Consider the following 12,079-nt stretch of genomic DNA (forward strand, 5'->3'; position numbering starts at 1 on the left):
CGGCCACAGCTATCTCTTTGTAAATATTTGGCCAGCTAACTGAGTGGTTAGGTCCTCCTCCGGCGGGAGTTTCTCGGAGCCCACTTCCCTCTGGCACGGGGCTTCCCTGACTCCACGGGGGCCCGGAGGACCTGCGACCGGCCGCCGCCGCCCCTCAAATCGGTCCGCGCAGATTGTCAGCCGTGAGGGGCAGGGGCTCTGCGACGGGCCCGAGATGAGTTTCGACAGACGCTAGGCATGCCGGAATCAAAGTTCCCCGCGGCCGGCATTGTGATCTGGGGAGTTTCTGCTGCAGCCTGTGCGCGCGTTCCCGGGAGGTGTTGGGGCTGTGCGGGATGCTACTGGGCGTGTGCCGCGGAGGGAGGCGGTGGTGGGTGGGCCGGGTGGGGGGCTGGAGTACGTGTGCTTTGCTAGAGGATGGAGCCACTGCACGTCAAGGAGCAGAGGGGAGGAAGCAGCGCCTCGGGGTCCTGCCTACAGAGGGGCTCTCCAGCCGCGTGGAGCCGAGACGTTGGGTGTACCCCCAGACTCGATCCCACAGCCAGCACAGCGCGTCGCCTCGTGCACCCAAGCCGGGATGGCAGAAGTGCCTCAGAGGCAGTGCCATCTGCTCTCAAACTTCATCCCAGATGTCCCCCGGGGACTGACTCAGCTTCCAGGCTGCCACTGCACTTGCTCCCGGTGCCTCTCCCTGTCCTCTGCCGGGAGATCTGCTGGCACTTTTGTCAGAGGTTTGGGGAAGCATCTCTCTGCTCACCGAAAAGTTTTAAATTCTTTTTCTGGAGAAAAATGTGCCGGCCGGCAGCAGGCCGCACACACAGCGGGTTTCTGGCCTTGAGGACGGCACCCTGGTTGGATTTCCATTTGGATCCTGCGTGGAAAAACCTGTTAGGGAGGAGGGAGAGAAAGGCCCTGTTCTCTTCCAATTCCTTATAATTAGGTGTAGTTTCCCCCTTATTCCTTGTAGCTTTGCCTTGAAACGTAACGGGCCTCCTTGGATGTTTGCATAAATGTGCTTTCTCTTTGCCCCCCCCTCCTGGCCCCCAACCCAGGGGGCTCCTTTTCAGGAAGTAGGAAGAAGCGTAGGTTTAGCCACTTGGCCTCCTTGGGAGGCCTCCTTGGAAAGGCGGGACCCTTGCTTCTCTCCGCTGGCCTCTGTTTTGGGCTGGGACGTGGCTGTGGAAGGAGGCCCCTTCTGCGGCCGACGACTTTCAACATCCGCCTCTGAAAATCTGTGTTGTTGTATACCCCTCCTTGGTGTCCCCACTGCCCCCGATCTTTTCCGTGTTGTGGCACCTACAGCACTTTAGCATCTGTGGTTTGTGTCAGACCCTGCTCCTCGTGGCTGGCACTGTGGCAGGGGTGGTGGCCGGTTCAGCTGGCGAGTGGGGAGGACCTCCTGTGCTGGGGGGCGTGGGACATTCTGACATGGAGGAGACAGTCCTGTTCTGATGGGAGGGGGCAGTCACAAGGCTGTTGCCGTGGGTCCCACCAGCCCAAGTCAAAGACAGTCCTTGTTGGGGCCTGTGGGGTTGTTCTGAGTGCCAGGCCCACGGCCCTGGACCACGAGGATGGGGCTCACAAGGGCTTTCGCCCCAGAAGCCCTGTCCCCGTTGGGCAACTGGAGTCTCCGGGCTGACTTACGTCCCCACCCCCGCCCGCTTCCCCGGGCGCCATACTCTCCCCACTTCCTGTTGTGTCACTCAGGCCTGAGCTGCTCTTGTCAGATAGGCCGCTTCACAGGGCGAGGCAGTTTCCTAGGGGCTGAAACCCACTCACCAGAAGGGGAAGACCCTGTCCTTAGGAGAGCCACCCACCAGCCTGGAGCAGTGCTGGGCTTCCTGCAGGGTCAAAGATCTCCCGGCTTTTTTAGGAACCACCTATGAGCTTCCGTCGTCCCATCCCCCCTTGCACATTTCAGTCTTGAGCATACCACCCCCACGGTTCTGGGCTCCTTCCCTTTCTCATTGGCCACGGGTTCCGGAAGAATGACTATTTTAATGCATGAGAGGGAGGACAGATGCTTGCTGTCCACCCCACGGCCCCGGCTGGGGGCGTCTGTGGTGACGGGCAGCCTTCCACACCTGTTGCTCCCTCTCCTTGCCTCCCTCCACCTTAGTTTTGGCCATTGATGGCAGCTGGGCTTCGGAAAGATGTGGGTTTGGATACACGGGGGCTGATGATCCTGGGGGAGCCCAGCTTCCCACAGCGGGGGGTCTTGGGGAAGATGCTCCCTGCAGAAATCATAGCCCTTGGCCGGGGCTCCATTCCCAGGCTTCTGCCTTCCAGCGCTGTGCTTTGATTTGTTTATTGAACGCCAGCCTGGTTCCTTGGACAGGTAGGGACCTGTTCTCGGGAGCTCGCTGGAGCCTTCTGAGGCCTGCCCGGGAACGCTTCTGAGGGTGGCGGGCGAGCCTGTCCTGTGAGGAGCAGGCTGGGAACCCCGTGAAGGCACAGGTCCAATTACAGGCCTGGGACCTCCAGCCTGCCCTGCTCCCAGCGGCTCCTTAGGAGCCTTGTTCCAGGGCTGGCAGAGCAGTGGGTGGGCCAGCTGCTGGCCTTGGCCCCTCCCTGGGGTGTGGGTGGGTGGGTGGGGCTCATTCTCACCGCCCCTCTTTCTCTTCTCTTTTATCACCACTGGGAACCATGAGGCCTTGCCAGGCTCTGGGGGGCGGAGGAAGAGACAGTTTGATCCTGAGAGGTGGATCAAGCCAGCAGTTCCCAGTTCTGGCTCCGACTTTCTGCAGGGGCCTGAGCTGCCGTGTGCCCTCATCTGGGCCCACCATTCCCGCCTGCAGAGCAGAGTGAATGATCAGCTCACAGGAGCTGCTTCACCCCAGCTGGTTTCCAGGGGGAGGGGCTGGGCCTTGGTTTTGGGGGCTGCAGCTCAGTGCAAAGGGCCTGAAAGATGAAGATGGACCCATCTACTCTCTCCCCTCTTCCTGGCTGTTCCACCCTAAATGCGATTTTTAAATGCTTTAATTTGGGTTCAGTAGTTGGATCATGGCAGCAGTGCCCCCAAGTTTGTCGTTCTCCTGAAGCTGGGGTTGAGGTCACCCTCGGCTCTTGAACACCCAAGGCTGCCTGTGGAACCCCAGCTCCAGGTTGGGGTTGAGTGGCCGACACTGGCCTCCGCGTGGCCTTCAGGTGCCTGTAGCTCTGTTCCATCGTTCCAGCCTGGTGTGCAACTCCCCCTTCTGGGGCCCATGCCCCCCCAGGCCCTGCCAGCCCCTGTCCTGCTCTGTGAGTGCCAGGCACTGACTGAGTGCCCACTGGTGCTGTCATTCCAGCGGTCATCAGAAGAGTGTCCTTGCTGGTGTCCCGGTGGAATGTGCCTGGACCTCCTGCCTCCCAGATCCTTATCTCTTATCTTATCTCCCAGACCTTGTTCCAAGTGTCTGTCACCGGGCCTCTGACATGGGAGAGCAGATAAGATTTCCCTTGCCTGGAGCAGGAAAGTGAGTTTACCCTCCTGCCTGGAGGAAGCTTGCCAGTGGGGACCTTTGTGTCCCGTCTGTCTCTCTTTCACTGACTAGGCTGTGGACCTGTGTAGGGATTGCGTGTTATTGATCTCTGTACCCTGGCCTGGACGTCACAGGTGCTTGTTCGGTTAATGTTTGAGTGAACGCACAGTTAGCGTGGTGGGACCGCAGCCTCTCGCCTTTTATCCAAATGCTCTGTGGTTTCTATAGGACTGGCTCGAGGCAGGCTTATGAGAATAGCCCTGCCTCCTGCCGTCTTTACGCGCACTCTCCCGGAGACTTTTTTTAAGAAAAAGTGCCAAAGATGGGCATTTCCTCGATGATTTGAATACATTCTCCCCAGGGCGGGCATCTGGACCAGAGGACCCCGGCCCGGCCCCTGCCCTGGTGCTGGGGGTGTAATAGAGGTGCAAGGACAGGATCCGTGTCTGTTGCTCCTCGTCCGCTAGAGCTGGAGGAAAAGCTGCCCGTTGCCAGGGTGTCAGCTGTGGCCTTGAAGACTAATGGCAGGTTGGATGGCAGCCCCGTTGAGTAGCTGTTGATTGTAGCTGGGGGGACCGGGCGGGTGGGGGCGCAGAGAGCCGGTGGAGGGGGTGTCACACCCTCGCCAGGAGCAGGTGGGGCGCTGCGTCCTGCCTCTTGGCCTCACTCACCTGCAGCCGGCTTTGTGGGGAGAGAGGGCACAGAGGGAGGGCGGTGCTGTGGCCAGTTTGCAGACCGCACGCTCCGTGGACGTGCACTGTTGTCCGTCACTCTGGTGGCTCCACAGTCAGTCTGCCGGGCCGGGTGCCCGTGATTGGCATGTCCTTCCGAGCGGGGTCTACTCCACTGCCTGAGCCCTCGGTCTTCATCTCAGGGAATTTCATCTAAGCGGCCTTCGTCGCCAGCTGGTGGGGCTGCCTCCCTCCCCACTTGACAGAGGTGGAAACTGAGGCAGAGAGGCGCATGGTGGGTTGGAAGGTTTTCATGGCAAGATGTCATCCTCCCAGACCTTTCCTCGTGGGGAAAAGAACAAGTTTTACACGGCTTTGTTTTCCTGTTGGTTCACACTTAGTTGTTTAGAAAGTAAGGAAACAGCGAGATCCCTGGTAAGTCATCCCTGCTGCCCTCAAGGGGTGAGGACCCGTGCAGTGGGTGTTTCCCATGCTCAGAGCTCTGGCCGCTTGCCACCCGGCCCCCACCACGGTCTTCTCTCTCTGGGCTCCCCAGAGCTTCCTTTTAAAGCATACGGTTTGCCCCCATTTGACAGACGTGGAAACTGAGGCAGAGCAGTGAAGTCAGCACGGAAGTGTTTAGGTTGGTGAGAAAGTGCCTCCTGTAACAGTCAACTCTTGTTAGAGAATAAGAAAAGGTTTATTTGTTATAAATAAATTAATATATTAGAGAAGAAATAAGGTGTTTTTTTTTTTGAGGAAGATTAGCCCTGAGCTAACATCTGCTGCCAATCTTCCTCTCTTTTTTTTTTTTTTAGCTGAGGAAGACTGGCCCTGAGCTAACATCCATGCCCATCTTCCTCTACTTTATATGTGGGACACCTGCCACAGTGTGGCTTGCCAAGTGGTGCCATGTCCACAGTCAGGATCCGAACCAGTGACCCCCTGGGCCACTGAAGTGGAATGTGCCCACTTAACTGCTGTGCCACCAGGCCAGCCCGAGAAATGAGTTTTAAGCTGACCTATTGAGCCACTTCTGCCCCTGGCCACCCTGCCCCGCAGGCCCAGCGACTTGCCCACAGAGCCCACGTGGTGACGGTGGAGCCAGGGCCCTTCCCATGCTCCCCTCCTCACGTTCTGTGGGAGCCCTCTGTTGGTGCCCCAGTGGGTGGAGAACGCTTGGAGGCAGGAAGTGGGGCCGTTTGGTTCCGAGGGAACACAGCGTCCTGGGGGAGGCTTGGTGTCCCCGAGGGTGGTGGTGGCTCCAGATGGAAGCCAGAAAGTTGGGGGTGTGGGAGCCTGGTTTGTAGGGTTCCTGTAGGAGACGAGCAGGGGAGAGCGGCAGACGGGGCAGCGTGGCCACAGGACCCCATGCATCAGAGCCCTGGGTGCCAGCCCCCTCCAGTCCCTGGCACGCCCAGGTGGCTCTCGTGCTGGGCCCGCGTTTCCTGAGGTCTGAGAGATCTCGCTGCCGGCTTCTGAATTCAGTGAGGTCGACAGATATTCAGGCAGTTTCACACGTGGGGTAACCGAGAGCCTGGGTCCCTGCGCACCTCTCAGTGGCCTCGTGGTCCTCGACACCTGCCCTGCCTCCTGAGCCACAGTCTCTGTCTGAAAAAAGAAGAGACGTTAGCACTCCACGGGCCGTCAGAGAACGGATGGAAATAAGACAGACCACGTCCACGCAGAACCCGGACAGGTGGAGGTGCTGCCTGTTACCTGCCTGTTAGTCCCAACCAGGAGGCAGCCCTTGGCTGGACACACACACACCCATACACACATACACACACACACGCACACGCAAAAGACAGGCCTTCTAGAAGCTTCCAGAGGTGGTAAGTACATGTGCCCAGGAAGGCAGCACATCACAGTCCCCGTGAAGCTGGGACTCAGGAAAGGCCTCCCAGCTCAGGAGTAGGAGATGTGACTTCTGGGCTCTGGAACTCCTCCCAAGACGAGGAGGAGAGCGGCCTTGACCACGGGCTCTGTGGAGGTGGGCATGGGGGCAGTGGGGCTGGAGCGCCGGCCAGGGGCAGAGGAGGGGTTACCACATGTGCAGGTGGCGGTGGTGGGGCAGGGCAGATGTGGCAGCTGCTCCTCAACTCGCTCGCCTCCATGAGCACCACCCACACACTACGCCTCTCAGCAGTTGCTGCTTCCTGCTTCCGCTTCGCCTGGCACAGTTTCAGCAGCAGTCCTTTCCTGTCTTCCCAGACGTCTTGACTGCCTCCCGGCCTCCTCCAGGGCTCACTGTGGAACCAGGCGGCCCGCTTCCATCTCCCGGTGGCTCCTGGGACCCTGCCCGGGCACTCACAGCCCCCTCTGCCTCCGTCCACCGTTCACTCCCTCACGAGTTCACCCACTAATGCTTCTTTGGCATCCGCTCAGCAATCCTGAGCTGCAGGGATTGCACTGAGCCGGCGGGCCAGGCTGCGTGGGGCACGGAGGGACGCACCATGGCCTCTCTGAGTGTGCCTCAGTTTCTCCATCCGGTTAAGCCCTGGAAACGCTTCTGTCTGTGCCAGTTCGTGGGGTCATTGGGGAGACGGGTGAGTCGGGGATGGGAGGTTGGTCTGCGTGGGCTGGCCCGGTGTTCTGGGGCGGGGCGGGGTGGGGGGATGCCCCACTGGGGTTTCGCTCCTCCCGAGTCTCGTGGGGCTGTCCAAGGACAGCTGGGGAGTACAGGGCTCATTAACGTCCCAGCGCGTGGAGGCCCCACTGCTGGAGTTATGGTTAAACCTTGAGCCCCCCGGGGGCCTCTCCCTCTGGGGCCTGGGCCACCGTTGACAATGGGGCTTCACCTGACTTGTTTTCACGGAGGCTCCTCCCACCCGTCCTTAGGGTTTGGGATGGGGGGAGGGAGGGGACCTGGGCCTCTAACAGGTTTGGGGTGGGTCCTGCTGGAGGGTGGCCCAGGAAGTCCGGCGGCCGCCCCCCAGCAGCTGCTGGCTCCTGAAATCATTTCCTCCAGCCTTGTGGAAGGCTCGGACCAAACTCTGGGTACCTGACTGGCCAGCCAGGCCTGGGTCCTGCTGTGGCTGCGCTGGGCTGGGTCAGGTACAAGGACGGGCCCGCTGGTGTCCCCTGATCCGGGAGTAGAGTGCTGAGTGGGTGTCTTGGGAAGCAAAGGTTTTCCCTCCTCCTTCCTTCCCAGAGACCTGAGATGAGCTGCACTCTACCTTTCTGGTTGCTGATTGGCTTTTTTGTTGTTGTTGTTGCTGAGGAAGATTGGCCCTGAGCTACCATCCCTTTCCATCTTCCTCTGCTTTATATGTGGGATGCCTGCCACAGCATGGCTGAGAAGTGATGTAGGTCGTGCCTGGGATCTCAACCTGCTAGCCCTGGCTGCTGAAGCGGAGTGTGCTGACCTTAACCACTAGGCCATGGGGCCGGCCCCTGACTGCGTTCTTATTGCCACTTCCACCTCTTTCCAGGTTGAGGTTCTCAGCTTCCTTGTGTTTAAAAGGGGCCTGCTCCTGGTCATTCTGTGCCATCGAGGGCCCTTTTTTGAGATTAATGTGAGTCCTTATGGGCATCGATGGTGTGAGGAGCAGGGTGGACAAGTCAAGAAGGGACTGAGGACCCTCCCCCAACACTGGGCTGCAGAATCGAGGGGCACGTGAAAGCCGGATGCTGGATCAGTGCTGGTGGCAGGCCGTGGACAGGAAGGACACAGTCCCTGTTCATGTTCACGGGGAAGCTCACCAGCTTTTTTGTTTTAAATAATAGCTTTATTGACGTATAATTCATGTACCATAAAATTTACTCTTTTCAAGGATACAATTTAGTGGTTTTTAGTATAGTCACAAAGTTGTGCAACCATCACCACGAATTCCAGAACATTTTCACCCTCCCCAGAAGAGACCCCGTACCCATTAGCGGTCACTCTCCATTCCCGACTCCCTGCTCCCAGCCCCTGGCAACCACTGATCTGCTTTCTGTGTCTCTAAATTTGCCTATTCTGGATGTTTTGTATAAGTAGAATCACACAATAGGTGGCCTTTTGTGTTTGGCTTCTTTCACTCGGCATCATGTTTTCCAGGTTTGTTTGTGTTGTGCTGTGTCCATGCTTCGTTCCTTTTAACGGCTGTGTAGTATTCCGTTTTACGGCCAAGTCACATTTTGTCTGTTCGTCAGTTGATGGGCGTTGGTTGGGTGGTCTCCGCTCTGTAGCGCTTGTGGATTGTGTTGCAGTGGACACTGGGGTATGGTTTGGTGTGGACCTGTGTTTTCATTTCTCTCGGGGAATTGCCGGGTGGTGTGGTGACATTTGGCTCACCAGCACCGGGTGGGGGTGCCAGCCCTCGGTGGCTGTGAACATGTCAGACTTTTCCCCCATAGCTTGTCTTGTGTCTGTGTCTCTGAGCAGCCTGCCAGGGGTCCTTTTGTTTCATCGTGAGTCCAGGGCCGAGCTCAGCAGAACACGATGTGACGTGGAATTCACCCACGGGGGTCGGGCACAGTGGCCCTTTGGGGTTGTAGCTGAGTCCTGGCACTGACTTTGGGTTTCCTTTGCCTGTACGGGGCCCAAACCAGTGAGAAAGGGGAACTGGAAGGTTTGGGGAGATGGGGAAGCATGCAGCGTGAGGGAGGAAGTGGGTGGGTTTGGGGAGCCCCACCCCCAGGAGGAAGATAGAGAGGGAGTAGGGTGGGGGGAGCAGCTTGTCTTTTTCTGAGAGAATGTGCCCCCTCTGCCTCCGCAGCCTGGGCCCCGCGGAGAAGTTTCCTTCCGGGGAGGGTGGGCGTGCAGCAGCTGCCTCTGGGATGCAGGGAGGGGGTGAGGGCGGCCACAGGGCTCCGGGGTCTGCGGGAGGAACGTGCTGTAGGGTTTCTGACTGTCCTGTGCATCACACACACAAAAGGTAAAGTGTAAAACAAACGCATGTCCACTGTCATTTAAACCCCCACACTGGCTCAAGACGCCAGGGCCCCACCCCTGCCCGCATCTGGGTGTGCGCTCCCCCCAGCAGCGGAGGCTGTCCCGCCGTGTCCACTGCCGAGGGCCGCAGCCTGGAGTGCACGGGGAAGGGCCAGCTTGGCGCAGGCTCAGGAAAGCGGCCGAGCGGTCAGGCCCGGGCCAGGCCCCCTCCCTCCTCCGCAGGCCCTCCCACCCGGCAGCAGGAGGGGCCTCTGTGGGTTTGCAGGCAGAAATTACCATATGAATGTGGCTCCTTCCCGGAGCTGCTGGCTGCAGGGGCCTGGGAGGGGACCGGCTCCCACCCTTGGGGGGCCTCCAGGGTCCGCACGGAAGGCCACGATCCATCGGGTGGTTTCCATCCCACAGTAGGTCACCCCCAGGGTGCCGAGGGAGGGTTGGGGTCTGCCTGTGGGTAGGGGAGGCTGTGCCGGGGCCTAGCAAGTGTGGGAGACCCCCTGGACTCGCGTGATCCTCGTTTAACTTTCTTTCGTCGCAACTTGTGTAAGGCCACGTTCTTGCTGGAGTGCGTGTTAGTTTGGTCTGATTTCAAAAGTTGCAGCTAATTACCGCAGGAAATGCAGGATCTAAGGAAGGACGCGAAGACGAGGCTCAGATACAAGAAAGTGAATTTGAGTGCTTTGTAAACTGTAAAGTGCTCGTGCGCAGACCAGCTTGGGGGTCCGTGCACCTCTGGTGGCCCAGCCCGGCCCCTCGTGTCTTTCATGGCCAAGCTCCTGGGGGCCCAGACTGGGTCTTGTACATCTGAGGACGTCTACAGAGCCTCTGATTGTGTCTCAATTAATAAGTTCTCTTTGCTGGTTGCCCGCATCACTCCTAAGTTTGGACCAGTGGTGTGTCACGTTTTACGCTTTAACTGCTGGACGGCAAGTTAATTGACGTTGGAAGAAGTCATCCTTGGACTGTGAAACTCCAGTTTGCAGATACTAGCTCTTGGCAGCATTTCTTCCAGGGACGCTTGGTGACCGGTGGCCTGGTCCCTCCATGTAGGGGACCCACTCCTGGCTGTCACACAGGCCAGGCCAGCTGCAGCCTGGGGAGCAGTGTGGTGGAGGTGTCAGAGTAGACAGAGCTGAGGCAGGCCTGGGGGGTGGGGGGGGGAGAGGGAGGTTCTAATCTGAGCACTGCCATCGCCAGTCTTAACATCTGCTGTGCTCCCGGCAGAGTCCCAGGCTGGGGGGTGGGCGGGGGGGGGGGGGGGGAGGGACTGGGGCCGGGCCACAGGCCAGCCAGGCTGCCAGGCTCCGCCTGCCTCCCCTCCCCAGTGGACGTCCCGTCCCCCACCGGCCATTTCCTGAGCAAAGTTTCCTGAATGGCCAGGAGCTGGCCCAGGAAGTCCATCCATCCTTCCGCCTCGTGCTCCGCGGCTCCCGAAGGATGGTGGAAACCGGAAGTTGTTAACATCTCATTCACATGCCACCACACACCGGCGGCGGCGCTGCGAGCCCGTGGGAAAGGGATGCAGGCCAGCTCTTCAGGAGCTTTGCCCAGGGCCCGCGGCGGGAGGTGCCCCCTGGGGTGACTGGGGAGTGGTGGCCGTCCCTGCCAGGCTCTGGGAGGAGAGGGGGGTGGGTGGAAAGGGCCTGAGCTCACCATTCATTCATTCATTTATTCACCCAACATCTTACTGGGTCCTTGGTGTGTACGATTTGTGAGCCGCGAGCGAGGCGGACCCGGGGTGGAGCTCCCACCCGATGGCGGTGGCGGGCGTTCAGCAGAGGAAGACGAAGCCCGCAGTTACAAGCTGTGAGTGGGGCCTGGCGGGAAGGAACAGAGCTACCTGTGCCTCTTGGCGGCCCTGGGAGGACAAGGGGGAGTTCCCCGGGAGCAGCACGGAGAGAGCGTTCTGGGCTGGGAGAGCCCTACGAGCGTTGGAAGAGCTGACGGGAGCCGGGCGACCGTGCATGGATCGAAAGTGGAGAGGTGGGCACGGGCTCGCGTGATGAATGAACGCCTGGAGTGCTCACTCTGCCAGGCTCTGCTCTCTGCTTGATAAGCATTTGGTCCTCACCGCACTCGTATGAGGCCAGTGCTGCTGTTATCCCATTTTACACACAGGAAAATTGAGGCACAGAGAGGTTAAGTTACTTGCTCAGGGTCACTCAGCGAAGCTGTGGTGGAATGGGATCCCAGCCCAAGGATTCTGTGTTATCCCGGGTGCGGTGGGAACCAGTCAGGGTTTCCAGCAGGGGAAGGATCTGATTAATTTGGGTTTTAAACAGTCTATCCTGGTGCTTTGAGGAGAATGGGTTGTGGGGGAAGCAGCTGCTGATGGCTTGGACGTGGGAGCCATGGAGACGGGAGGCAAGGCGCCCGCCTGCAGATAGATTGGGTTAGAATCGACAGGGCTTTGAGCTGGGTGATCGGATTTGGGGAGCTGCAGAGGGAGGAGGCTGGTCCCTGGGTTTCTCCCTGTGTAACGGGAGGCGTGGACGTGCCATTGCTCCAGAGGGCTGACTGGTGGAGGACCGGGGTTCATCCGAGGCGTGTTCAGTCTGAGGCACCCAGACTTCACAGGGCACAGGGCCTGGCACGGTGGGGCCTTGGGATGTCTCTGCTGAGTCAGGATGCACTCGAGGGCACTGTCAGGTTGGCGCTGGTGTGTGAATCTGGACAGAGGTTGACATTTAATGCCCGGGGGATAGGCAAAGTCACGGGGACGGGGTCCAGCCAGGGACCAGGTGGGAGAGCAGCCAGCAGCGAGGCTGAGGACCGACAGCCAGAGGCAGGAAGGACCATCAGCAGAGGCTGGCACGGCAGCCCCAAGAAGGGAGCCTTTCAGGAAGGAGAGGCCGGGTGGCCAGGGCCTTGGTCCCTCCGACTGGACGAGGGGCGACCCCTGTGCGCTTTGTCTTCAGAGGATTGGCTGCTTGACTGGTCAGAACCTCAAGTCCAGAGGGGCAGTCAGGCTTCCTGCTGCAGTGCAGGCGGGAAGATGGGCCAGGCAGGCCTGCTTCTCCAGGGTCCACTCCAGCGGAGGGCTTGTGGCGGCGGGGAGGAGTCTGTAC

General features: G+C 59.4%; 1 protein-coding gene across 15 annotated transcripts in view; it reads left to right on the forward strand.

Annotated features, from left to right (window-relative positions):
* SEPTIN9 (septin 9) overlaps nt 1–12,079 on the forward strand; it is a 161,332-nt gene that overhangs the window by 125,437 nt on the left and 23,816 nt on the right. The window contains exon 1 of one of the 15 annotated variants that reach the window (XM_070483706.1): nt 6,305–6,684. The exons of 11 other annotated variants lie outside the window; for them this stretch is intronic. Coding sequence is in view for 2 of the 4 variants with exons in the window: in XM_070483703.1 (XP_070339804.1) it covers nt 10,766–10,817 (52 nt within the window). In the remaining 2 variants the exon portion in view is untranslated. Of the gene's footprint in view, nt 1–6,304; nt 6,685–9,300; nt 9,419–10,713; nt 10,995–12,079 lie in introns of those variants that run through there. 3 more of the 15 variants (XM_070483702.1, XM_070483703.1, XM_070483701.1) reach the window with 3 other exon arrangements.

Source organism: Equus asinus, chromosome 13 (genome assembly GCF_041296235.1).
Source record: "Equus asinus isolate D_3611 breed Donkey chromosome 13, EquAss-T2T_v2, whole genome shotgun sequence".
NCBI classification, from domain to species: Eukaryota; Metazoa; Chordata; class Mammalia; order Perissodactyla; family Equidae; genus Equus; species Equus asinus.